This window comes from Hylobates moloch, unplaced genomic scaffold, assembly GCF_009828535.3.
Source record: "Hylobates moloch isolate HMO894 unplaced genomic scaffold, HMol_V3 SCAFFOLD_2, whole genome shotgun sequence".
Taxonomy (NCBI): Eukaryota; Metazoa; Chordata; class Mammalia; order Primates; family Hylobatidae; genus Hylobates; species Hylobates moloch.
In genome coordinates this window covers 1,077,937-1,101,466 of record NW_026652277.1, presented here as the reverse complement: position 1 = coordinate 1,101,466, position 23,530 = coordinate 1,077,937, and the positions used below count along the sequence as shown (strand labels likewise).

The following is a 23,530-nucleotide window of genomic DNA, read 5'->3' as shown; positions in this document are numbered from 1 at the left end:
TGCAGGGTGCCTGCCACGGTGGGGTGCACTCGGTGGCCCTCGGTGGTCCTGGGGGGCCCTCGGTCAACAGCCCTTGTTGGTTTAGCAGGAGGGGGAGGGGGGGCAACAGTGGTCCCGACGATGACAGAAGTGGTGCCACCACTCGGAGCCTCTGCCCTGGGCCAGGCGCAAGCAGTGGCATGGGGACACAGGCTTTGTCAAGAAGGTACTTGTGTATCTGCCAAAATCAGACCTGAGCATAGACCAGGATGTCAGTGCTAAGGCAGGAGCTGTTTCAGAATTGCGCCGCACTTGCCGTTTGAGTGGAAGCGTATGTTAGGCTAATGATTCCAGACCATAAGCATCTGGACCATGCATTATTTGTACAGACAGACCATCTGATAACGTATGTGTTCATCTGTTTTCTATCCTATACAAAAGCAAAAATTAAACCTAGGGCTTAAATAACATTCAACATAAAGGACCCTTCATACACAAATACGGATGAAATATTCTAAGTCAGGGAGTTAATGACAGTCAGGGCTCTGTGGAGAGTGGAGTCTGAGGATGCGGAGGTGGAAGTCGCCGTCCGTGAAGCGGCAGGAGGACACACGTGGCTGTGGAAATGACCTCACGCGAGGCACCGTGCCCGGCGCAGGATGCACAGGAGCCAGCATCGTCGTCCTGAGGGCCATGATGAGATGTGCAGGCAGTTTTGAAAGTTGGTTGTCAAATAAGTCATTATTAAAAACTAAATTACATAAACTTAGAACTAAATAAATTATAGTAAAACAAAGGTAATAGGTACTCAAAACTCACCACTCCAAATTATTTTACTGTTATTTGTGCTCTTGAAATTATTTACACCTCTTGTATCTGTGTGGTGGAAATACCACAAAATCCTGCTGTTTTCCAAACCCCTTCATCGCTGCCCAAACCTGCTCAGTGACCTCACACTGAAATCGGCCACAGTGATGGTGCTTACGCCATGGAAATTGGAAAGCTACACACACATGCTGCTTGCTTTCTTTCGAGAGCTGATTGTTGGCAGCATACCACGGTCTTGTCCAGAAATAACATATTTGAGGCTGCTGAGAGTCCACTGTCTGAACCCAGGAGGCCCTCACCCTCCTTAGAATCCATCCTTCCAACCAAACTCTAAGCTTCTGGCAGGTGGGGACCTTGTCTCATTCCACATCATGCATTCAGTGTCTGGCACGGTGGGTGCGGGAACATAGCAGGTATACATAGATTGACAGATGACAGACAGATAGATAGAGATGACAGATAGATGATACAGCATATAGCAGGCATACACAGATCAATAGACGACAGATAGACAGATGGATAGAGATGACAGATAGACAGATGGATAGAGATGACAGAGAGATGATACATAGATTATAGATTAGATGACAGTTGATAGATGATAATAGATGATAATAGATGATAGATGATAGGTAGGTGATGATAATGACAGATGACAGATGAAAATTAGATGATGATGGATTAGATAGATGATAGATTATAGATTAGATGACTGATCCGATAGATGACAGAAGATAGATGATAGATGGATAGGAGGGAGGGAGGGAGCCATGGGAGGCTGAGCCACAGCAGGAGGGGACAAGGGCTTTGAACCCCTCACAGCGCCATTGGCAACACCTTGGTGGGCTGTCAGGGACAGTGCCCGGAGCCTCCCTGGCACAGGCTGGTGAGTGTAGCCTCTGCGTTGCCCTGGTGCTAGCTGCAGCAGCCTTCAAGCGCCGGCTGACTTGGCTATGATGGCTCCACTGAGACTCGTCCCGAGGAGACGTCTACACCATGGGGAGGCCCCAGCGCAGGAGGGGGCTGCTTCCAACCGTCCCCGCCTTTCCATCTGCCTGAGGCCTGCCTGCCAGGCTTCTTTACACCCCCAGGAAGTACAAAGTGCTCCACATGGTCAGCATTCAGGAACTGCTCACTGCGCTCATGAACGAAGGAAACCTGCTCTTTTGTCCGAATGGCCATGACATGAAATAGGAATCGCTGCGATGTGATTGACGATGCCCTGGGAACTAGAAGTTGAAAGGACTGCAGGCTTCTGATGTGCCACGCAGACAACTTTATGGAGGTGAAGCACGTGTCCTCTGCTCAGCCACTAACTTTGGCCAGGGCTCCAAAGGTATGTGTGCTGCTCGTACATTTTAGGGATGTGCTAAAACCAGTGAAACCTACGGATTTTCTCTCCTAGACAGCACGAGTCTCATCCCACACGAGGCCGGGAACCTGTGGTCATATTTGCTTCGTTGTTTAGAAATTTCTCTAGGAATAGATGCAGTTCTATTCGAGCAGCCATGAGATAAATGTCTGGCTGGCTTTTGATCTCCGACTTTGTGCCACTTTCATGTATTAAAATGAGAATAAATGGATAGAATTGTATATATCATTAAGGTACAGAAAGTGTGTCTGCCAAATAGGTCATTCTCTTTGCAGTTTCCCTTTGATATCAATGAAAAGTGATCTTTTGTATCAAAAGATCTAAACAAACAACACAGCTACATTACTTCCCACCTACAGATCAAAAGTAATGCACAGGCATCACCTTTAGGATCAATAATACCTGTAGTAATATTCTTGGGTGACAGCAGACCTTCTGGGTATGGAATTCCATTAATAATAATAGATTTCACTTCACGATGTCAGTGGTAAGATCAGTTTACAGCAAAATATGAAAGTGTGTGATAGAAATCTTGAAATTTTTACAGTGGCTTAGAATGAGCCGTAAAACATTGTGGAGAAAACTTTTTTCACGTTTCCTTACACATCATCTGATGTCCCCTCTGTCCTCTGTGTGGGCTTCTGGCCGCCTCCTGCAGCCACAGTTGATCAGTGCACCAGGGCACGGGAGGGCACTCGAGTTGGGAAAGGGTGTGGATGTGGGTGTAGGTGACAATGTGGTGTGGGTGTGTGGGTGTGGGCAAAGCTGTAGGTGTGGGCATAGGTGATGGTGTAGGCATGGGCATGGGTGTGGGTGTTGCTGTGGGTGACGGTGTAGGTGTAGGAATGGGTGTGGGTGATGGTGTGGGTGTGGGTGTGGATGTGGGTATGGGTGATGGTGTAGGCATGGGCATGGGTGTGGGTGGTGTGTGTGTGGGTGATGGTGTGGGTGTGGGTGTGGGTGGTGTGTGTGTGGGTGATGGTGTGTGTGTGGGTGATGGTGTGGGTGTGGGCGAGGCTGTAGGTGTGGGCATGGGTGACGGTGTAGGCATGGGCATGGATGTGGGTGGTGTGTGTGTGGGTGATGGTGTGGGTGTGGGTGTGGGTGGTGTGTGTGTGGGTGGTGGTGTGTGTGTGGGTGATGGTGTGGGTGTGGGCAAGGCTGTAGGTGTGGGTGTGGGTGATGGTGTGGGTGTGGGTGGTGTGTGTGTGGGTGATGGTATGTGTGTGGGTGATGGTGTAGGCATGGGCATGGATGTGGGTGGTGTGGGTGATGGTGTGGGTGTGGGCAAGGCTGTAGGTGTGGGTGTGGGTGATGGTGTAGGCACGGGCATGGGTGTGGGTGACAGTGATGGTGCACCCATCCCCATTCCTAAGGGCTGAGGCAGGTCACCCTGTGCTGATGGGGTTGTGATTCCCTCTCAGGCTCCCTCAGTGTTGCTCTGGGGATCACTGAATGAGTCGTTTGTCTCCATCCTGCGTGTCTCCCGCAATGCACACCTAATGTTCTCTGCCATTCAGAAGGATCTGGGGGTATTGGCAGCCACACGCCCCTCACTGCGTCTGAAATCCACCATGGTCTCTGGGGACCCACGATGAACCACAAGAGGATACCCTGAGCCTGTTTGCTGGGCAGAAGCCCCACCCCGCCTGCCTCGGTGCCCTGACAGCACCGACCACTCAGGCTCTGTGCGCCGCAGCAGAGAAAGCTGTGAGCCAAGCCCCTGCTCAGAAGCCCCTCTTCCTGGGCCGAGGGCCTGTGACCATCTTGTCTCCCCCGACAAATCAGGCCCTCCCTGTGGCACTTAGAACTGTGTCCTCACATCTCAGGGGCTCGGCAAACACCACTGACTTGATGATTACGTGACCACTTAGAGCCCATGGGTGCTGCCTGGTGGCTAAGACCAGCCCGGAGGAAATGGCGTGATGTGCAGCCAGGCCCACTGGGGGTCCAGGCCATGAGAGGACGCTCTAGCGTCCCATGTCCCCGAGGCACCTCAGTCTGCCCAGGGCCTCATGCTGATGCAAAGGGGCTGGGGAAGCAGGGAGGCGAGAGGATGGGAGGCAGGGACAGAGCCCAGCACAGGGCCCAGCTGCCTGCACTTGAGTGCTGGGGCCAGGGACAGACACGCCCAGGTGTCCTTGGCATCCTCTGTGACCTCAGGGGCAGTGGGTGCTTGGAGGACAGGGACCCTGGGGGGGGTGGCACCAGCCACATGCACCCAGGGGAAGCACTACCCAGCAGATGCCTTTTCAGACTCTGGCCTCCAGAACTGGGAGAACATCCCTGTTTCAAGCCACCCCACTGTGGTTGTCCCACAGCAGCCCTAGGAGGCTGGCCCCGGCGGGCGAGAGAAATCACCCATTTGGTCTTCAGGAAATCAGAGAACAAATAAAGTCACAGTAAACTCGATTCCTGAAATCCTACCACCACCATAGCCCTGGGAAGATGGGTTGGAACTGCAGAAAGTGGGTGGTTACAGCTCAATGAGAACTGACCTGCAAAGCCACAAGGTAAGGTTAAGGAGCGCCCTGGAGACCAAACCCTGCCCCTGCATGGGATGAGGGTCGAACGCCACAGGCATAACAGTCCCATACTGAAGGCCTGTGGATGCGGCCTGTTTTTCCAGCTCTATGGAGCCAGGCTACGCTCTCACTAACAGCCAAACCCCAGGGTCCTGAAAGAATGGGGAAAACCGCAGTGGTGTTTTTAGCTTTTGTCTCTAAGAATCAAACGTTGAGTGGCATATAAAAAATCTAAATCTCCTGGAACTAATGTTCCTTCAGATACGGTTTCTAATTTTAAGTACCTGAGCTTGATTATTGATCACAATGGGTCTTTAAATGAATAGATTAAAACTTTCTCCATGAAAATGAACCATAAGAAATTACAGCTGCTCTCTGGGGAATACGGCACTGGCTGATTTCTAAACCTAAATTTTAGCCTGTGCAGAGTGCCGTCTCCCCGCCCCCCACCGCCTAGAGATCAGCTGCTCAACGTTCCCTCAACAACAGCTTCTCAGGTCTCCTCTTGGCCACGCAGCCCACCTGGGAACAATTCTGACACCTTCCTCCACGATTTGTTGACTCCACTGAGGTCAAATGAGCGATGTTCGTTGTTCTCATCTCAGAGTGTAGGTCCTTCCTAACAGAACTGCTTTTAAACACCAAACCCAAAGTTCCCCCAGTCTGGTTTAAAAATATTTTTACTCCTTTTAAAATATAGATTGTACAGATTAAGACAAAGTCCCGCTCTTGTCACCCAGGCTGGAGTGCAATGGCGTGACCCTGGCTCACTGCAGCCTCTGCCTCCCAGGTTCAAGCGATTCTCTGCCTTAGCCTCCCAAGTAGCTGGGATTACAGGCGTACACCACCACTTCCGGCTAATTCTTGTATTTTTAGTAGAGACAGGGTTTCGCCATGTTGGCCAGGCTGGTCTCAAACTCCTGACCTCAAGTGATCCACCCGCCTCAGCCTCCCAAAGTGCTGGGATTACAGGGGTGAGCCACCGCGCCCAGCCTTAAGTGACATTTTATAACACCTCTAGTGAGGAAAGAAGCAGTGATCAATTCATTAACACTTATCAGATATAAAAAGTAATAATGAAAAAATCAGCAGCCCCGCTGCCTCCGCGGCTCTGCCCTCCTGCACCAGCACCACCGACTTCGGCCACGGCTCCTGAGAGCAGAGCCCAGTTCCTGGGGGAACCCCGCCCAGATGCTATGGAGACGGCAGAGGGTGACAAGCCCAGCATCTGCAAGGTAAGAACTGGAACTCCAGTCAGGGGGACAAGAGAAAACACGAGGCCAGGCTGAGTGGGGACCTGGGATGCTCAGCAATGACCCAGACAGCGTGGACGCCACCAACCCAATACAGAGACGCAGAGACGGAGGCGCAGGGCTGAGGTCCCTGAGTCACCAGGCGTCATCTCACGGCCGCTGTCTTCACAAAAAGAACCAAAGGTCCCCGGGCTAAGTGAAAAGTGTCCTCTGTCCCCAGAACCAAGAGGCCCAAGAGGGGCCACCGCAGTTCTCTCAGACCGCACAGGCAACAGGAGGAGACGCCATAGTTCTCTGAGACCACACAGACACGAGGAGGAGACGTCGCCATACTCTCAGACCACACAGGCACGAGAGGCCACCGCAGTTCTCTCAGACCACACAGGCAACAGGAGGAGACGCCACAGTTCTCTCAGACCGCACAGGCACGAGGGGCCACCGCAGTTCTCTCAGACCGCACAGGTGCGTCCACATGGCAGAAGGTGCAGGTGGGGCAGCTGTGGCCTCCTGGCCCCGAGGGCATCCCAGCAAGCCAGGCCCGCCTCAGAGGCACAGGAACTGTGGGACCCACAGTCAGGCAAGCCAGGGTGTCAATAATGCACCATCATTTATGTAACCAGTTCCCTGTTAAGACGCACTTAGGTGATTTCCCGTTTCTGTTTTGCCGAGCTTTGTCTGCTTTGCAATTACAAACAGCCCCTTCAAGACTGGCCCCGTCCATACATCAGGCGTTCCATTGAGAATGCAGATGCTGGGTGAATTCCTAGCAGGCATGTTATTGAGTTAAAAGGCTTTTGGCTTCTCTTTCACCTAGAAAGGGCCCCAGAATAGGTCTGAGTGGCCTGGAAATGGGGTGGGGCCTGTATGCAGAGACGTCTCAGGCTTATTACCTGTCTTGTCAAAAGGTGGGAGGAAGAAAGTGTGTGACAGGGTTTGGAGGTAGGGTGTAGAGGAAGGGAAATGTCACCCCCAGACCGGCCAGAGATTCAACTGTCTCCTGTGCTCTTCCAATGCCATGAAAGGTAGGTACAGTTACTGAGACCCCAGAACCAACACAGAGACAGTGGTTCTCAAACTGAGCAGCCTCAGAGCCACCTGGAGGCTCCTTAGAACTTGCACTGCCGGGCCCCACCCCAGAGTTCATGAGCCGGCAGCTCCGGGGTGCAGCCAGGAATCTGCATTTCTATCAAGTTCTCAGGTGATGCTCCATGGCTGGCCCAGGCATCCCACTTTGAGGACCACTGAGAAGACAGTCACTCACAGCAGCAAGAGAAGGGTCAAGGGAGGCCCTACTGACCAGCATCACAACCTGACTGGTACCTGACTGTGTTGGCTCCAAATGTGCCACTTTGCTGCAGAAGTCCTCAACCCTGGCTCACATGAGAATCACGTGGGCGGCACCGAGAAAGCTGATGGCCGCATTGACTCCCCCAGTCACACCAAAATCCTCGGGGGAGCCAGGCCTCTGGAGATCCTCAAAGCTCCCAGATGATCCCAGCAGCAGGCCTGAGAGCCAGCCCTGCAGAGCTGCGGACGCCAGGCCGGGTGGCAGCTGAGGACTTTGCCGCAGGCTTCATGTAACTTAGAGAGTTACGTCTCCTCACAGGGCCGTGTCATGGCAGCAAACCAAAGCGTCCAAAACAGGCAAGGGCAGTCCTGTTCCCCGCCTGATGCCGGCGCACTTGCAGGGACAGCCTGAGGTGTCAACCCACCGGAGACCTGTCTTTCCTTCCATTGTGGCCTGGAGGCCGCAGCCTGGACTCAGTGAGCAGGGTGCATCTCCTGGCTAAAGAACGGCAGCCTTTTTCCAAGACCTCCCCCACTTATCTGTGGTATTTCAATGATTGACAAACAAACAAAAATATACTTACTTAGGGATTATCTATTTTGAAAACTAGACATGGGTTTTTTTTCTGTCAACATTGCAGTAATATCAGCTGTTTGAACAAAAGGAGAGGCATTTTTCCATTCAATCCTGAATGCTGAAAATTCTCCAACTCATATTCAGAAAGACATTTGGTTTTATTGATCGTGTTAGCAGAATAAGTTTAATCTCTGGTAGCCAGGCAAGGAGAAGGTTGATTTCCTCTTTATTGTAAAGCTTATTAGGTGGGAACCAGAGAGAGAAGTTATTTGTCTTCCGACGGTCCTGCAGCATCACAGCCACTCACATATGTTCCAGAAGTTTCATTCAAAGCCCGTGCTCTGATGGCCTCTAACATTGAGGCGTCTCTTCCAGGAATCCCAATTTTACTTTTTAACTCGTGGCTTATTTCACGGAGGTGCTTTGTTACAGATGGTGGAAATATACCTTTCCCTGCTTTAATTTATAAGACATTTAAGACTGCACTAACAGTCTGAGAATTCACAGGCCCACTGGGACCACGGAACCCGGAGCCCTGGACCCTGCACGGGGTCCTTTCCTGGGCCTTGTTTTCCGGCATCTCCAAATCTGAGGAGGGCATCTCACGTCCCGAGGAGGGCCACGCTGCTGAATTTCCTCCCAGCTTTTGGTCTGTCCTCTGGTCTCAGATTCAAGGGAACAAGCCAAATCCCTCAACCGCTCCTCAAAAATGTTGGCATTGGCTGGACGCGGTGACTCATGCCTGTGGTCCCAGCACTGTGGGATCCAAGGTCGGTGGATGGCTTGAGCCCAGGAGTTCGAGACCAGCCTGGGCAACACAGCAAGACTCTGCCTCTATGAAAAACTACAAAATAATTAGGCTGCGGCAAGCTATGGCTGCACCACTTGCACCACCATACTCCAGCCTGGGTGACAGAGACCCTGTCTAAAAAAAAAAAAGACACAAAGACAGGTGCAGTGGCTCATGCTTGTAATCCCAGCACTTAAGGAGGCTGAAGTGGGAGGATCGCTTGAGCCCAGGAGTTCAAGACCAACCTGGGCAATATAAAAAAAAAAAAAAAAAAAACAGAACAGAAAACACTGCCCGTTGTTCCCTGAAAGAAAAGCTCAGTTACAAAAAATCTCCTTTCCCAGGATTTGTTGCCATTCTCTGACTTCTCAGTGAACATCAAGGAAAAGATTGACTCTGAAGAGCCACCATCTGAGATCCAGGCAGACACGCTGTGGAATCTGTGGAATGAAGTCTGACCATCCGAGATCCAGGCAGACACGCTGTGGAATGAAGGTCCTCGGTGACAGGCGCTCTGTGACCTCTGACCATCCGAGATCCAGGCAGACACGCTGTGGAATCTGTGGAATGAAGGTCCTCGGTGACAGGCGCTCTGTGACCTCTGACCGTCCAAGATCCAGGCAGACACACTGTGGAATGAAGGTCCTCAGTGACAGGCACTGTGTGGCCTCCGACCATCTGAGATCCAGGAAGACACACTGTGGAATGAAGGTCCTCAGTGACAGGTGCTCTGTGGCCTCCGTCTCATCCTACCCTTCAGAGCGCCTGACCTCGCCCCTCTGGTAGACGCTTGCGCATCCAGCGGCCAGCTCTTCCCTTGCTTTCTGGGAGAAACACCGTGACTTGTAGAAATGACCACAATATTTTTTTAAATGAAGCTATATGCAAATCTGATAGACTGAAGTAAATGTTTCATAAAACCAATGACTGTTTAAATTGTAGGACTAAATTGTTTGTCTATAAATATAACCTTTTATATTCCATTTGAGTTTTATGTAGATGAGCACATTACTTTAATGACCTGCATTTGCGGAGGGAGAGAGGGAGAGAGCTCCCCGAAACCCCCACCAGCCAGATGGCTGCCTTTTCTTGCATGAGATTAAAAGATGTTTCTCATTCATGGAGATGCTTCTGAGGCAAATTAATATCGCTGGCTAAATTGCTTGTGTTTTTGGAATAAAATTTAAAGAGAACTTTTTAAAGCAATTGGTGTCACAGGTTCTCAGAGAAGATTACTCTCCAGGTAGATTCGGTAATTAATGGAAAGAATTCTGTGTTAATTGACTGCTTCGGGAAGGGAAATGTAATGACTCCTTATTAATCACGAAAAGAGACGCTGCATGCGGGGATGGCAGTAATTGCTCTAACAGTGGAGAAATGTTAATTAATGAAAAGAACAATGATGTAAGAAATTGGCTACATAACGCTTGCTGCTGAAGGAGGTAGGATTTTAAGCACATTATTTAGAGTGGAAACCATAGAATGTTGCCTCGAAAAACACACACATGGAACCTCTTGCCACCCAAATTTAAGGGGAAAAAATGTCAGTGCTCTTGGCATTTTTGCTTGAGGAAGCAAAAACATCCACCCAGAGCTATATTTATTTCAAACAAAATGACCTTGTTGTTCATCTCCAATCCGGGCTTCTGAAACCAAAATCAGGCCCAGACCAAAACAAGGTCATTTGTTAATGTACTTTCAACACAATAGGTCATTTTGACTGCTAAGGACAAAGGGAGTACAAAGTATTTTTCCCTAAACTAAAATAAACAAATTCCATTTATAATATTTCCCAGCTAATATAAAGAAAAATTCAGATTCACTTTTGGGACAGAGAGTATCTTTTTTAAAAAATCAAATTCTAAGTCCCAGAGAGAACATAACAGCTTCCACTCTAACAACTCATTTTCAGAAAAGAGAGCAGCGTTTGTTAGCACACAGGGGCCTGCGGAGCCCAGTCCCAGACAACAGTGTCCCCAGAGCCCCCGTGATGGCTGGGTTGAGTCTGGGGCACTCCCGGGAAGCACCCCCGGGTCTGCACGATGGGAAGACTGACAGGTCCTCAGGACCAGGCCGCAGATGGGCAAAGAGGACCGGGCTCCCTGGGCTCCCGGTTGGGGGGCCCTGCTGACCGCTGGCTCTCCCCACAGGTGGAACGTCCTGGGGCTGCAGGGCGCACTCCTGTCCCACTTCGTGGAGCCCGTGTACCTGCAGAGCATCGTGGTGGGCAGCCTGCACCACACGGGCCACCTCGCACGCGTCATGAGCCACCGCATGGAGGGTGTCGGCCAGCTGCCCGCCTCCTACCGGCACAACCGGCCTCTCCTCAGCGGTAAGAACCCCCATCCCGGGGGCCCTCCGCCTCCTTCCCACCACCAGGCCAAACGCAGGTGTGCCCGACAGTGCCATCCCTGGCAGACTGCACCCATGTTGGCTAGTGGCAATTTAGGATTTAATGGGCAAAGTCCTACAATTTTAAAAAGGAAAAATGATGAAAGGTTTCAGCGTCTCTCTGCATATAGCAATAGGCCAGGTCCTGATGTGAATTCGCGATTGTGTGATGGTGCTGTTTTCACAGCGGTGTCTGAAGGAGCTCTGAAAACAGAATCACTAGTGCTGGGCTCACCCAAGAGGCCCCACCTGCCCACCTGGCCGCCCACAGGAGGCGATGCTGAGGAAGAGCCAGGTGGGTGAGGAGGGGCAGGGAGAGGGGGGCACCAGGGCCACGTGGCCAGAGCGGGTCTTCGGGACCCAGAGCCCCAGGCCCTCCACACCCTTCAGAGACTGCAAGGTGACTCCGCGGGTACTGGGCCAGCTCCGCACCAGGATTCCCCACAGCCCAGATGTCCTCAGAGACCCAAGCCTCCCCAAGCCTCCACTTCCCCACGTTACCTGGAGCCTGCCCAGGCTGCCTGGCACACAGCCAGTTGCAAGGATGAAGAGTCCCTTGGCAGCTGTGAGGTGCCCTAGAAAGACCAGGGCGTGGTCTCGGGAGGGTTTTGTGAAGGACACACTGACAGGAGGTGACTCCTGGCCTTTCACGGGAACAAAGGGAAGTAGGGGGAGGGTTTCCTAATCACTGCCAGCCTCATGCTGGGGCCTGCAGAACACCAGGTCTTTGAGTCAGCCTCCCTTGCTGGAGTGGGAGAGCTCTCTGAAGGGCCTGCCTGTGGCAGAATCAGGCAGATATGTGGGGGAAATGGAGAAAACCTCTGCCCCAGAAGGAGAGTAACACCACGGGCTTGGCGGGGTTGGGTCTTAAACCAAATCACCTGAAAGAGAAAGCAGGAAGATAAAAGAGTGGTTTCCTGCTGCAGCTGAGAGTCACTGGGCCTAGGATTTCTTCCCAAGATTCTAAAACTGCTCTAAGTTATAAGAGCAGGAGTTAAATAGGGCTTCGTGGGGGCAGGAGTGGGAGTTTTTTGGAATAATTTGTGCAAAGCACCTAACTGTGCTGCTCGATTCTCACACCAGCCAATGACAAAGGTTATTATCTCTGTTGTCTTTTTATTTTTTTATTGAGACAGGGTCTCTCTCTGTCACCCAGGCTGGAGTGCAGTGGTGCTATCTCAGTTCACTGTAACCTCTGCCTCCCAGGTTCAAGTGATTTGCATGTCTCAGGCTCCTGAGTAGCTGGGACCACAAGCACGCACCACCACACCCAGCTAAATTTTGTATTTTTAGTAGAAATGGGGTTTTACCATGTTGGCCAGGCTGGTCTCGAACTGCTGGGCTCAAGTGATCCACCCGTCTCAGCCTCTCAAAGTGCTGGGATTACAGGCATGAGCCACTGCACCCAGCCCCTCTGTTGTCTTAATGTGGGATGGGAAGAGAGTCAGAAATTCAACGCCTCACCCAAAACCCTCATCAGTAGGGGGCAAGGACTTGAGCGCAGATCCGATTGGTGGTAAACCCCTGGTTCCTTCAGCGCACCACTCTGCATCCTGGGCGGTGCGGCACAGTTTCTTAGGGCAGCTGTCCGTGTTTCTAATCACACAGTAACTAACAATGCGAGACAGTCCTCGCAGGAAGAGGCAGCAGCTAAGGGAGGGGCAGCCGCTGCTCCCACGTCGTCACCAAGACACTCAGTGGCCGCCGTCTCCCACCAGGCGAGGGCCTAAAGGTGCGCCTCCAAGTCACAGCCCATACAATTCCATGCATTGTTGAAATGGCCAATCACTACAGTGATTCTGGACCCAGTTTCAACCTCTTTCTTGCTTTCCTGTTTCCTTTGGTTCTTTCCCCTATTTTTTCTTAAAAGTGATGACTCCTTACTCACTGTGGTTGAACAGAAAAAACCGCTCTGGAGTGGGCCCCGAAAAGCCCTGGAATCACCGGTTTGGAACTCAGAGCAAGTGTTCCCGTGCTGGGGGCCCCAAAGGCCTCAGTGCAGTTCTTAGATTTCTGAGTTAAACCTGAGAGGATTTTCACCTGTTTGACGAGTGGGCCCTGCACTCTTTTTCTGTGCATTTTCCTTAGGCCATCCTCATTCTGTGTCCAGCCCCTACTGAAGGGCTTATTTAAGCTTGCTCAGCACAAGGAAATATGGAGTACAAATGCAACCACGTCCTCCCCAAGCCACTGTCAACGGAGCAAGTTTTGCCCTCCCTGGGCACTGGCTTGTCACCCTTGGCAGCCAGTCTCCCAGTGCTGATATTCAATCATGTGTCCATCTGGGAACATGTCAACATAAATAAAAACAGGAATTTCTAATCCTAAGTGTGAACATAGTGAATTTTATAAAACACAATTAGAGAAATTCAGATCCACCTGACATCACGGAGTCGCACAGATAATGGCCAAGCCCGAGAGACACCTGTCTGCTTCTGATCCCAGGTGGCACCTGTCCACTCCTGAGCCTAAGTGGCACCTGCCACACCACAGCCATTGCAGCCTGACTAAATATTTCAGCCTCCTTTTACACGCTTATTGGGAATCTGGTTTTCATTATTTTGGAGATGCAAATGAGCCTAAATCTTGGTATCTTGCCTGCGGGCAGCCCCTAAGCTGTCCCTGCATTGTTCTTGATGGACATTTACAAACCAATCATGCAAATTTTGAAAAGAAATCATCAGAATTTCTTGCACCAAAAGGAAGAGAGAGAGACCTTGCATAGGGATAATAATAAAAAGCACCCTCAAATAAGCAAATGAAGTTTGCTTGAAGCTTCCCTCAAGGTCAGTTTGCAGAATTGCCTTAGAAGATGAAGCTTATGTATTAGCGGAACGAGGCCCAGCAATTTAGATATGGCTAAATCAGCTCTGAGTTAAAAAGAAGCAACCAAGCTGAAAAAGGTACCCTTACTCACACAGTCACGGGATGCATAGTAATGCTCTTGAATGATATACTTGAAAAATTCTGCACTTTCCAGTCTAAACCTGTGGCAAAACTTCAGGACCAGAAGCCCATTTCGAGGCTGTCTCAAACCCTGAATCCTTCAGCAAAAGTTGCATTATTTCCTGAGTACAGATAGCCTAAAGGAGTTTGCCCTTGGTCCTTCTCATTGAATTCAGTAAGATGAACAAAATGATGGGGATAGTAATTAATAAAAATCTATGCTTTGAATAATCATCCTTTTAGGAAAAAGTGAGATGAAATAGCCACTTTGACGGCCTGTTCCACCAAGCTGAGGATATATGCTTCTCTGAGCTTTCAACATCAGGGCTAAATTTTTATTTCTCTTCATCAAGGAAAACAGAAAAAAGGGAAAAAAAAATTTGGGTAGGATAAATTCGTTGTTTGTGTTAATGGCATATTTAACAGCTATGTTGTCAATGATTAATTTCTTAGTCCACACTGAAGATAAAACTGTGATTATTTTTACAGCCCACCTCAAGGTCTTGGCAATGAACATGAAATCTGAGAGATGGACCCAGAGAATTGATTGTTAGAACCATGACTTGTTTAAGACTCTTGGTTTATGTTTGTGTGATGAACATTGCAGTGCTGGTGATAAAATAGAGGAGAATAGGGGCTGTCTTCCTTCACAGCACACACTTTCCCGGAGTGTGAAAAGGGCCAGCTGGGGCGTCCAAAGCCCTTTCAGGCGTCCATGTTTCACAGCAAAGCCATTTGTCAGAAAGAAGTTAGATACGTACTAAAATGTGAAGTTAGATACGTACTGAAATGTGTACCAATACTAATAGCTTATGAATTTTCCCAATGCCACCTATTTTTGGCATTCAAAGTCTCTCTCTGTTGCCATTTATGTCCATATTTTTTTATGAGTCCAGATTTTCAAAATGTTGTCACACTAAGTTGAGGAAATTTCTGTGAAGTATCAGGCCTCTTTAATTCAGGAGAAATTTCTGAAATTAATGATCATTAAGAGTATTTTGCAAAATAACATGGTGAAGCAGTAGCAAATATTTTATCCAGATGGTAAGTGATTTGCAATATTATTTTTACATTAAAACAGAGGTCTATTTTGGAGTAACCTACACAATTTTTACAAATGTTTAGTAATAAACATATAAGCATTACAAAAATATTTTAGCAGCCTGCTGTTTCTTACAGTCACTAGAGCTAGGAATTTATCCTCCTGTACCCTTGCAGGAATTCTTGGTGGAAAAAATTATAAATCTTGCTAGAATAATCTAAAAAGCAATCTTAGCTAAGCATGGTGGCTCATGCCTATAATCCAAGCACTTTGGAAGGCTGAGGTGGGAGGATCGCTTGAGGCCAGGAGTTTGAGACCAGCCTGGCCAACATAGCCGGACCCCATGTCTACAAAAAAAAAGAAAAGAAATTCTAATATCTTTTCATGAAAACTAAAAAAGTTAAATTCAACAAAGAACTATTTAATAAGACATTTTTATAGATTAGCAGAGAACTTTCTAGGCAAATTAGATGGCACATAGCTTATGATAAATTTAAAATTATTAAAAACCTCGTTTTCACTTTCTAGAGAATCCTTTTAAAAATATTTTGTATAATAATTAATTTTCATTTAATTTCCACCATGATCTTAAGGAATTGTTTCCCAGTAGAATTTAAGCAAAGAACTTAATTACATCGCTCCTGAGAATTGTATCATTGACTCCAGGAAAATACTTCCATTGTCAATACATTAAATGTATCTAACATCGAGAAATTGATCAGCATAATCCAGGCATTTGCTCAATCATTCAGCAAATGTGCATTGATGATTTACAAAGTGCCAGACAAAATCCTACACAGAGAATAGAGCAATGAACAAAATAGTCAAAAATCCATACCTCAGGGTTATTGCATTCCAGTAGGGGAGACGGACAAACAAAATATGAGTGCTTTGTCAAAAAAAAAAAAAACAAGACAAAAGAAGGATTAAAAAGTGACCCTCAGCCCTAATAAAAGGGTCAAGAGCACTCTCAGTGTGGCGGTGACACTGCACAGAGTCCTAGAGGAATGAGGAAATGGAGCTGGGAGAAGGGCTTCCACAGGGTTTTGGGAAATGGGTGGGGTTGGGCTGAGAGTGCGAGGTAAGCGGGCAGGAGAGAGAGGCTCTCTGGAAAGGCTGCAGGGGGCTTCCTCTCCCTTCTCACCAAGGGAAGATTCAAGCTGGTTTCAGGCTGCTGTTTGGTTCCCAGACCTGAAACAATCATGTAGGCCTCGCTTCAGTGGAGTTATGAAGGTGGTCGCAGGGCTAACAGGAAAAGCGCAGACTAGGATGGTGCCATAAAAGCCACCTGGCCCCCGCCGTCATCTTAGGATGCCAGACTCTCCCCCCTGTGCTTTGCTGGCTCGGGGGCTAGAAAGCCTCGCCCTGCTGCAGTGAGCCATACCTCCTTCAGAAGTCTGGGGCTGATAGCACCATCCCTCTTCTTCTGAACCAGGATGAGCCTCTCCAAGGATTCAGAAGCCTGGGGCTGACAGCACCATCCCGCTTCTGAACGAGGATCAGCCTCTCCATGGATTCAGAAACCTGGGGCTGATAGCACCATCCCACTTCTTCTGAACTGGGATCAGCCTCTCCATGGATTCAGAAACCTGGGGCTGATAGCACCATCCCACTTCTTCTGAACTGGGATCAGCCTCTCCATGGACATCCCTCATTGCTCACAGTCACACCCCTGGAGTCAAAACTCTGAGGTTTCTCTGGCATGAAAACCTTTCAACATCGTCTCTGCCTAGATGTGCTCTCCTACCCAGGCACGCAAAGCTCTGCCATTCTGAGAGAGAAATGTTTGCCAGTCATAAAACTTAACAAGGGACTAAAGACCTTTATCTTAAAAAAAAAAAAAAAAAAAAAAAACTGTACAGCATTGACAGTAATTGAATGATGGTTCCCTGAAGATTCTGTAAAGCTGGAGAATCCTGCTCCCCCTGGGACCGCACCGCAAACCCTGAGGATGGTGGGAGACATTGGCAGGGGCACCTGCAATTCTCCTTGGTGGCACCAGAGAGTGAACAGGAGAGGGAAGAGTTGCCAGGCCAGGACCTGGGGAAGGACAGGGATGGGAGAGGAGATCTTCCCATAAGAGTCCCTGAGAAGCCGAAGGGCTGAGAGGTGCTTCAGCAGCCACAGGAGGCTAAGGCGGCGGGTCAGCCTGCCTCCCAGGGCCAAGGTGGGCTCAAGGCAAACAGCCCCTTACTGTGTTTACAGCTTGAAATGGTCTCCACTCCTGATTTAAATTAAGATGGTCCTCTTACTCGTTAGATCAAAATAACTCTACAAAAAAATTATAAATAGAATATTGCTACACACAAAAAATAAGCAGACACAGGAGATAAAACCCAAATCCAGAAGAAACAACAGGCAGCAGGACAGACGCTCCAGTTGGAGTTTCAGACGCAGACCCTAATATGACCACGCTCAGTAGGAGAAAGGACATTTTCTAAAGCAAGATGGAACACTTAGGGGGAGAGATGAAAGCTCAGAAAAAAATAGAACCAAATAGGAATTTCAGAAATACAGAAAATAAAATAATTTGTTTAACAGAGGATGGTTTAATACCAAATAAACACAGCACAAGAGAGAATTAATAAATGGAAGCACAGTTCTGAAGAAAACATCCAGAATGCAGCACAGAAGGCAGAAATGATATATGGAGGATGGATGAATAGATAGATGATAGATGATAGATAGATAGATGATAGATACATAGATAGATAGATAGATAGATAGATAGATAGATAGATAGATAGATAGACAGACAGACAGTAGATAGATGATAGACGATAGATGATAGATAGAGACTGATAGATATTTATTTTAAGGAATAGGCTCATGCAGTCGTGTAGGCTGGCAAGTCTAAAATGTACAGGGCAGGCCGGCAAGTGGGAAGTTTCAGGAGTGGAAGTGGCACATCTAGAGTCCACAGGCCATGTGAAGGCAGAATTTATTTTTCTTCACAGAACCTGAGTCTTTGCTCTTCAGGCCTTCAGCAGATTGGACGAGGCCCAGCCATGTTGCAGAGCGTAACCTGCTCTATTCAAAGTCTAATGAGTTAAATGTTAATCGCGTTGAACGTGCCTTCCCAGAAATACCTGGGACTGCTGGTTAATCTCGCAGTTAATCTAGTTGGGTGCTACAGCCTAGCCAAGGGGACATATAAAATGAATCATCACACACACAGAAAGTACAAAAGAGAGCTAAGAGAGCGGGAAAGTCTGAATGCATGTAATAAGAGTCCCAGAAAAAGAAAGAAAAAGTAATGGAACAGGAGAGATATTTAAAGAGATCATAACTAAGAATTTTCCAAGACAAACAAAAAGCATCCAAATGCAGATTTGAAAAGCACATTTTACCCCAAGAATAATTTTTAAATTCTCATCTCAGTGGTTACATTGCTGAAAAACAGAGACCAAAAAAATCTTAAAAGCAGTCAGGAAAGGAAAGACAAATTCACTTCAAAGGAGCTAAATCAGACTGGTAACTGATTCTCAGAAGACAAAAAAACAATGAAATGGCATCTTTAAAATGCCGATAGAAAAACAATCTCAACTTACGATCTGATAACAAGAAAAAGTATCCTTCAAAAACAAAGGTGAGACAGCGTTTGCAGACAAACACTGACAGAGTCTAACTCTCCAGGAAACACTCAATGTGTTATTTGGGCTTAACAAAAACGATCGCAAATGAGTAATGCGGACTGAAGAGCAATGAAAACCAGCCACACTTTTATCCAGTTTGAAACCTGGCACATTACTACATTTTGCATACTAGGGCACAAAAAAACATAATTTGGAACAACAAAAGACCCCATTCCCCCAAAGTCCCTTTGTCCCATATCTTTTGAAATAATGACAATCCTTACGGAAGCCAAAAGTCATTGTCATTATCAGGCTGAAAAATGAAAAATGCAGATTCTTTCCTCTGCCATGGAAATTTCATATCTTTTGAAGCCTCCTGTGAGCCTCTGCACTTTAAACTAAGGGGAACCTGAGCAGTCGTCCATCCTCGTGACTCCTCGGTGGTCTCTTAGGAATCAAGTTCCTGGAGAACAGTGGAGGCACAAATCCTCCTGAGAGGACACCACCCAGGCCTTGGCATCCCCGGACACCACTGTCGTCCCAACAGAACTCGCACCCGGGACATTCACAGACGGTGCAGCCAGCGTGGCCCCTTCCACGCCCTGCAGACGCCTGCCTTCCACCCTCTCAACACCTCCACCTCAAACCAGTCACATGAGGGAAGGCGAGGAAAAGCCACCATGGCCTCTGTGTTCTCAACATTCACATTCCCTTCTGGCTTGCAGGAAGCCACAGAATTTGTTTTCTTTTGAGACAGAGTCTTGCTCTGTCGCCCAGGCTGGAGTGCAGTGGCGAGATCTCGGCTCACTGCAACCTCTGCCTCCCGGGTTCACGCCATTCTCCTGCCTCAGCCTCCCAAGTAGCTGGGACTACAGGCACCCGCCACCACGCCGGCTAAATTTTTTTTGTATTTTTAATAGGGACAGGGCTTCACCATGTTGGCCAGGATGGTCATGGCTCATGATCCACCCACCTTGGCGGGTGGGATTACAGGTGTGAGCCACCATGCCAGGCCGAACCCACAGAAGTTTTTAGGACTATCTCACAGCAGAAAGAACCAGCTGTCCATCCTCAGTTAACCCCACCATCTCCAGCCTCCATAGCACATTTTATGTTTCTTATGGAATGCGCTGTATCAAAGCAAGACAGCAGCTATAAAATTACTGGCAATTATAAAGACATTCATATCAATGATAATGAATAAAACGGCATTAATACAGCCTTAGAAGTTAGTTACCCCAAATCCATAAGTCCACATTAAACTTACCAGCTCTACTTCCATTAAAGGTGTGTGGGTGTGCATGAGAGAAAGACCCCACAGCGTGTCTGGCCATATGGAAAACTCAGGAGATCCCTCTGATTCCTTTAGCTTTATGAATCTGTGCAGGCCCAGATGGCATGCTATTTCATTCACTCTGCAAAATTAAATGCAGTGCTACCCAGCGACACAGACGTGTCTCACTGCATGTAAAAATTATGCTCCTGAAATGTCTTGTGTAAATTTAATTTTGGGAAAGTGAGTTACATTGTAACACAGTAGGCTCACTATTTGAAGAAACGCTGTAATGTCTCACTTACATGATGCCTTTTTAAAAAGGTAAATAAGGATTTTCTTCAAGTCAGGCATCTTTTTATAGCTCCGTGAGCCACAGTAAAACTCATTTCCATAGATGAATTGTGGATTCACCCCCACTGGTCCTAGTAATGGTGATGTAACAGTAGTGGTCGTGGTGATCATGGTGGTAGCTGAAGCGGTGCTGGTAGGAGTGGTTAATTAACTTGTCGGAGGCCACACTGCTAGTATGTCACAGAAGTGAGTCCAGATTTGCTCTGCTGCCAGAGACCGCTGTTAACACAATTGTGTGCGTTTAGCAAAAAGGTCACACAATCTCATCATGCCGATCTCTGTATACCAGACAGCCTGGCAGAATATTCATGTCAAAGGCTCCAGGAGACCAGCTTATTCCTATACAGATCTACTCTGAAATAAGACAGCTCCCTAAAAAATGTTATCAAAGATGAATGGCCCATATGCTGCATGGTATATTCACAAATTAATAAATGCCAACACATCCCTGAGTTACATACCAGGTTTAACAAGCGTCTGTGAGCGTGGTTCCCTTACAGACAGCTCAGGGAGAAGCTGCTCAGGTAGCGAGGGTGTTACTCCCAAGGCCACCTGGGAACAATTACTTAAAAAATGTGGGGCTTGACCCTGCTCACCACCAGGCTACACAGTGTTTCAGGGACACCTTTTTTCCTCACCCTTCCTTGGGCTTCCTACACAAATTTTCAAATCCAAGGTCCTACCCGACGGAGGCCACCCTCACTCAGCAGGTGCACGTGTTGGGCGCCCCATGCATACCCAGGTCGCTCTGCACACCCAGCCGGTGGCACAGAACTGCTCTCTGGGCAGCCCCGGCCCCCCACCCTCCTGGACTGTGAGCCCCGCTGGTCCTCATCACACACAGAAGGTCCAGAGGGAAAGAAACAGATGCGGGCAGAAGTAGCCCATGAGCTGCCACCTGCAAACCCCCGTTCTGTGGAGTGTGGGGCTTAGAGCATGGAAACCCCTGTTCTACAGAGTGTGGGGCTTAGAGCATGGAAACCCCTGTTCTGCGGACTGTGGGGCCCAGAGCGTGCAAACCCCTGTTCTGCGGAACGTGGGGCCCAGAGCGTGCAAACCCCTGTTCTGCGGATTGTGCGCCCCAGAGCATGGGGCTGCCCCTCCTCCGGGAAGAGCGCTGCTCACTCCATCCTTAGACCAGTCCCGAAGTTCACTCCCAGTGGGCTGGATAATGGCCCCCATCGATGCCAAGTCCTAATCCCTGACCTGTAAATTACCTTCTCTGAAAAAAGGGGTCTTTGCAGATGTAAGTAAACTAAGGATCGTGAGACAGAAGATGATCTGAATTATCTCAGTAGGTCCTGCCTGCAGCCACCTCTGTCCTTAGAAGAGGTAGGCGGGGGAGATATGGCACATGCAGAGAAGCCGGTGAAGATACAGGCAGAGACGGGAGTGAAGCCACCACAAGCCAGGGAGCCTGGGATTGACCACAGGCTGGGAGAGTCAAGGAGGGGTCTCTCCAGAGCCTCTGGAGGAGGTACAGCCCTGCCTGCACCTTCAGACTTCTGGCCTCCAGAGCTATGAGGACAGATTTCTGCTCTTTTAAGCCACCACATGTGTAGCAATGTGTTACAGCAATCACCTAAAACAAATACAGCCTACAAAAGTACAATTTTCTGCGCATGTGGAAACCACATTAGAATAGACAGTACTGTTCCTGTGTTGCCATTCACCGAAGGCAGGAGGTGCTCAGTACTGTTCCTGTGTTGCCATTCACCAAAGGCAGGAGGTGCCAATCATTGTTCCTGTGTTGCCATTCACCGAAGGCAGGAGATGCCCAGTACTCTTCCTGTGTTGCCATTCACCGAAGGCAGGAGGTGCGTCACAGAAGTGTTCCATAGGGTTAATTTGGATTTGTTGTAGCTTCTGGATGCCAGAGGTTCACAGGAATTTTGGTCTCACAGGGCGGCCTGCAGAGTGAGAAGCGCGGGACCCCTGTGCAAGGGTGTGTACCTGTTTGTCCACAGTACTGGGGTATCTGCGTGCGATTTCTTGGGAGGAAGTGTTTCTCCTCGGAGCTCAGCTGCTGATGCTCATGTTTTCTGAGTTCAGACTCCTGTGTGCAATTTCTCAGGAGGATGGTTTCTCCTTGGAGCTCAGCTGGCCTGATGCTCACGTTTTCTGAGTTCAGACGGCACAGGCTCCGTCCCTCAATCGCTGCAGGTCTGTTGGCAACTTTCACCGCTGGAGATTCCCTGAATCCCCTCCAGGAGGCATTTCGTGCTGTGAACTGGGGAAAGGAGGTAGCGCCACGCGTTCTGGGGAAAGGAGGTAGCGCCACGCGTTCTGGGGAAAGGAGGTGTGTTCTGGGTAGACTGGGTCACTAGGTATGTGCTGTTGTGTTATCTTGAGGAACAATGTGAGATAGGCCTGAGTAGGTGCCCCTGCAGCTGCAGACACCCTCTGTCCTTGGGACTCAAGTTCTATCTTCAATCAGCCAATGCCCATTTCAGGAGGAATGAGCCAGGAGTTAATGCATTTTCACATTTCCAGCCACAGGAGTTAAAATTAAACACAAGCCACGCTTTCATTTCTAGGCCTGAGCACATGTGTCTTCACCTTGTCTGGCTCTATCCACAACTACCACTAGGAAGGCAATCCAGCTGAGTTAAAGTTTAGCCCTAACACCCTTCAACCCTTTTGAAACCCACTTCTCCATGGCCAGGAAGGTGCTCGACAGGAACGCCGTGGGCGAGCAACTGGACCAGCTCCCAGAACACTCTGCATGTCTTCGTAAAGCACCTGGGAAATTGGTGGAAAATTATAAAATCAGTGCACCATGAGTGAGATCATTCACGTATGAGCAGAAGGCTCCTGAGAAACCAAGTGGCTCCCCTGGGACAAAATAAAACAAAGAAAGGAAGAGCCTGGAGTGACCTGATGTCCCAGTGCTGGAGTGTCCTCAGGAGACATCCCAGGACGGGGAGTTACCTCCGTGAGGGTGATTCGGAACGCAGGGAAATGGAAAGAGAGTGAAAGCACACATGAGGCCATGGCCCTTCCATGTCGGTGAGGAGGAGACAGCCTTCCTGGAGCCTGGACACCTGCTGCAGGAGGGCTGGACCCCGGCATGGGAAGAGGGCCTGGCTGCTGGCCACACTGGAGAAGGAAACTCCTGGTTCCTCAGAGCAAGCAGCCCGCTCCTGACTGCACTTCCTCTCACCATGAGGGATCTGTCCCACGGAAAGAGTCATTAACAGCAAACCTAATAGTGAGACTGACATCCATGAGCCTCCGTCTCTCTGCACGTTAGACTCCGGGGATCTGGGCCGTGGTCCCCACTCCGTGTCCCTCTGCACATTAGACTCCGGGGATCTGGGCCGTGGTTCCCACTCCGT

At 49.0% G+C, this 23,530-nt stretch overlaps 1 protein-coding gene and 1 long non-coding RNA gene across 2 annotated transcripts in view; both read left to right on the top strand.

Annotated features, from left to right (window-relative positions):
• ADARB2 (adenosine deaminase RNA specific B2 (inactive)) overlaps positions 1-23,530 on the top strand; it is a 554,344-nt gene that overhangs the window by 523,940 nt on the left and 6,874 nt on the right. The window contains exon 8 of the mRNA XM_032171565.2: positions 10,762-10,943. Within this exon, the coding sequence (XP_032027456.1) occupies positions 10,762-10,943 (182 nt within the window). The remainder of the gene's footprint in view (positions 1-10,761; positions 10,944-23,530) is intronic.
• On the top strand, positions 9,060-9,535 carry LOC131381931 (uncharacterized). Its single transcript, XR_009211008.1, has 2 exons — positions 9,060-9,113; positions 9,262-9,535. It is a non-coding gene; the product is annotated as an uncharacterized LOC131381931 (long non-coding RNA).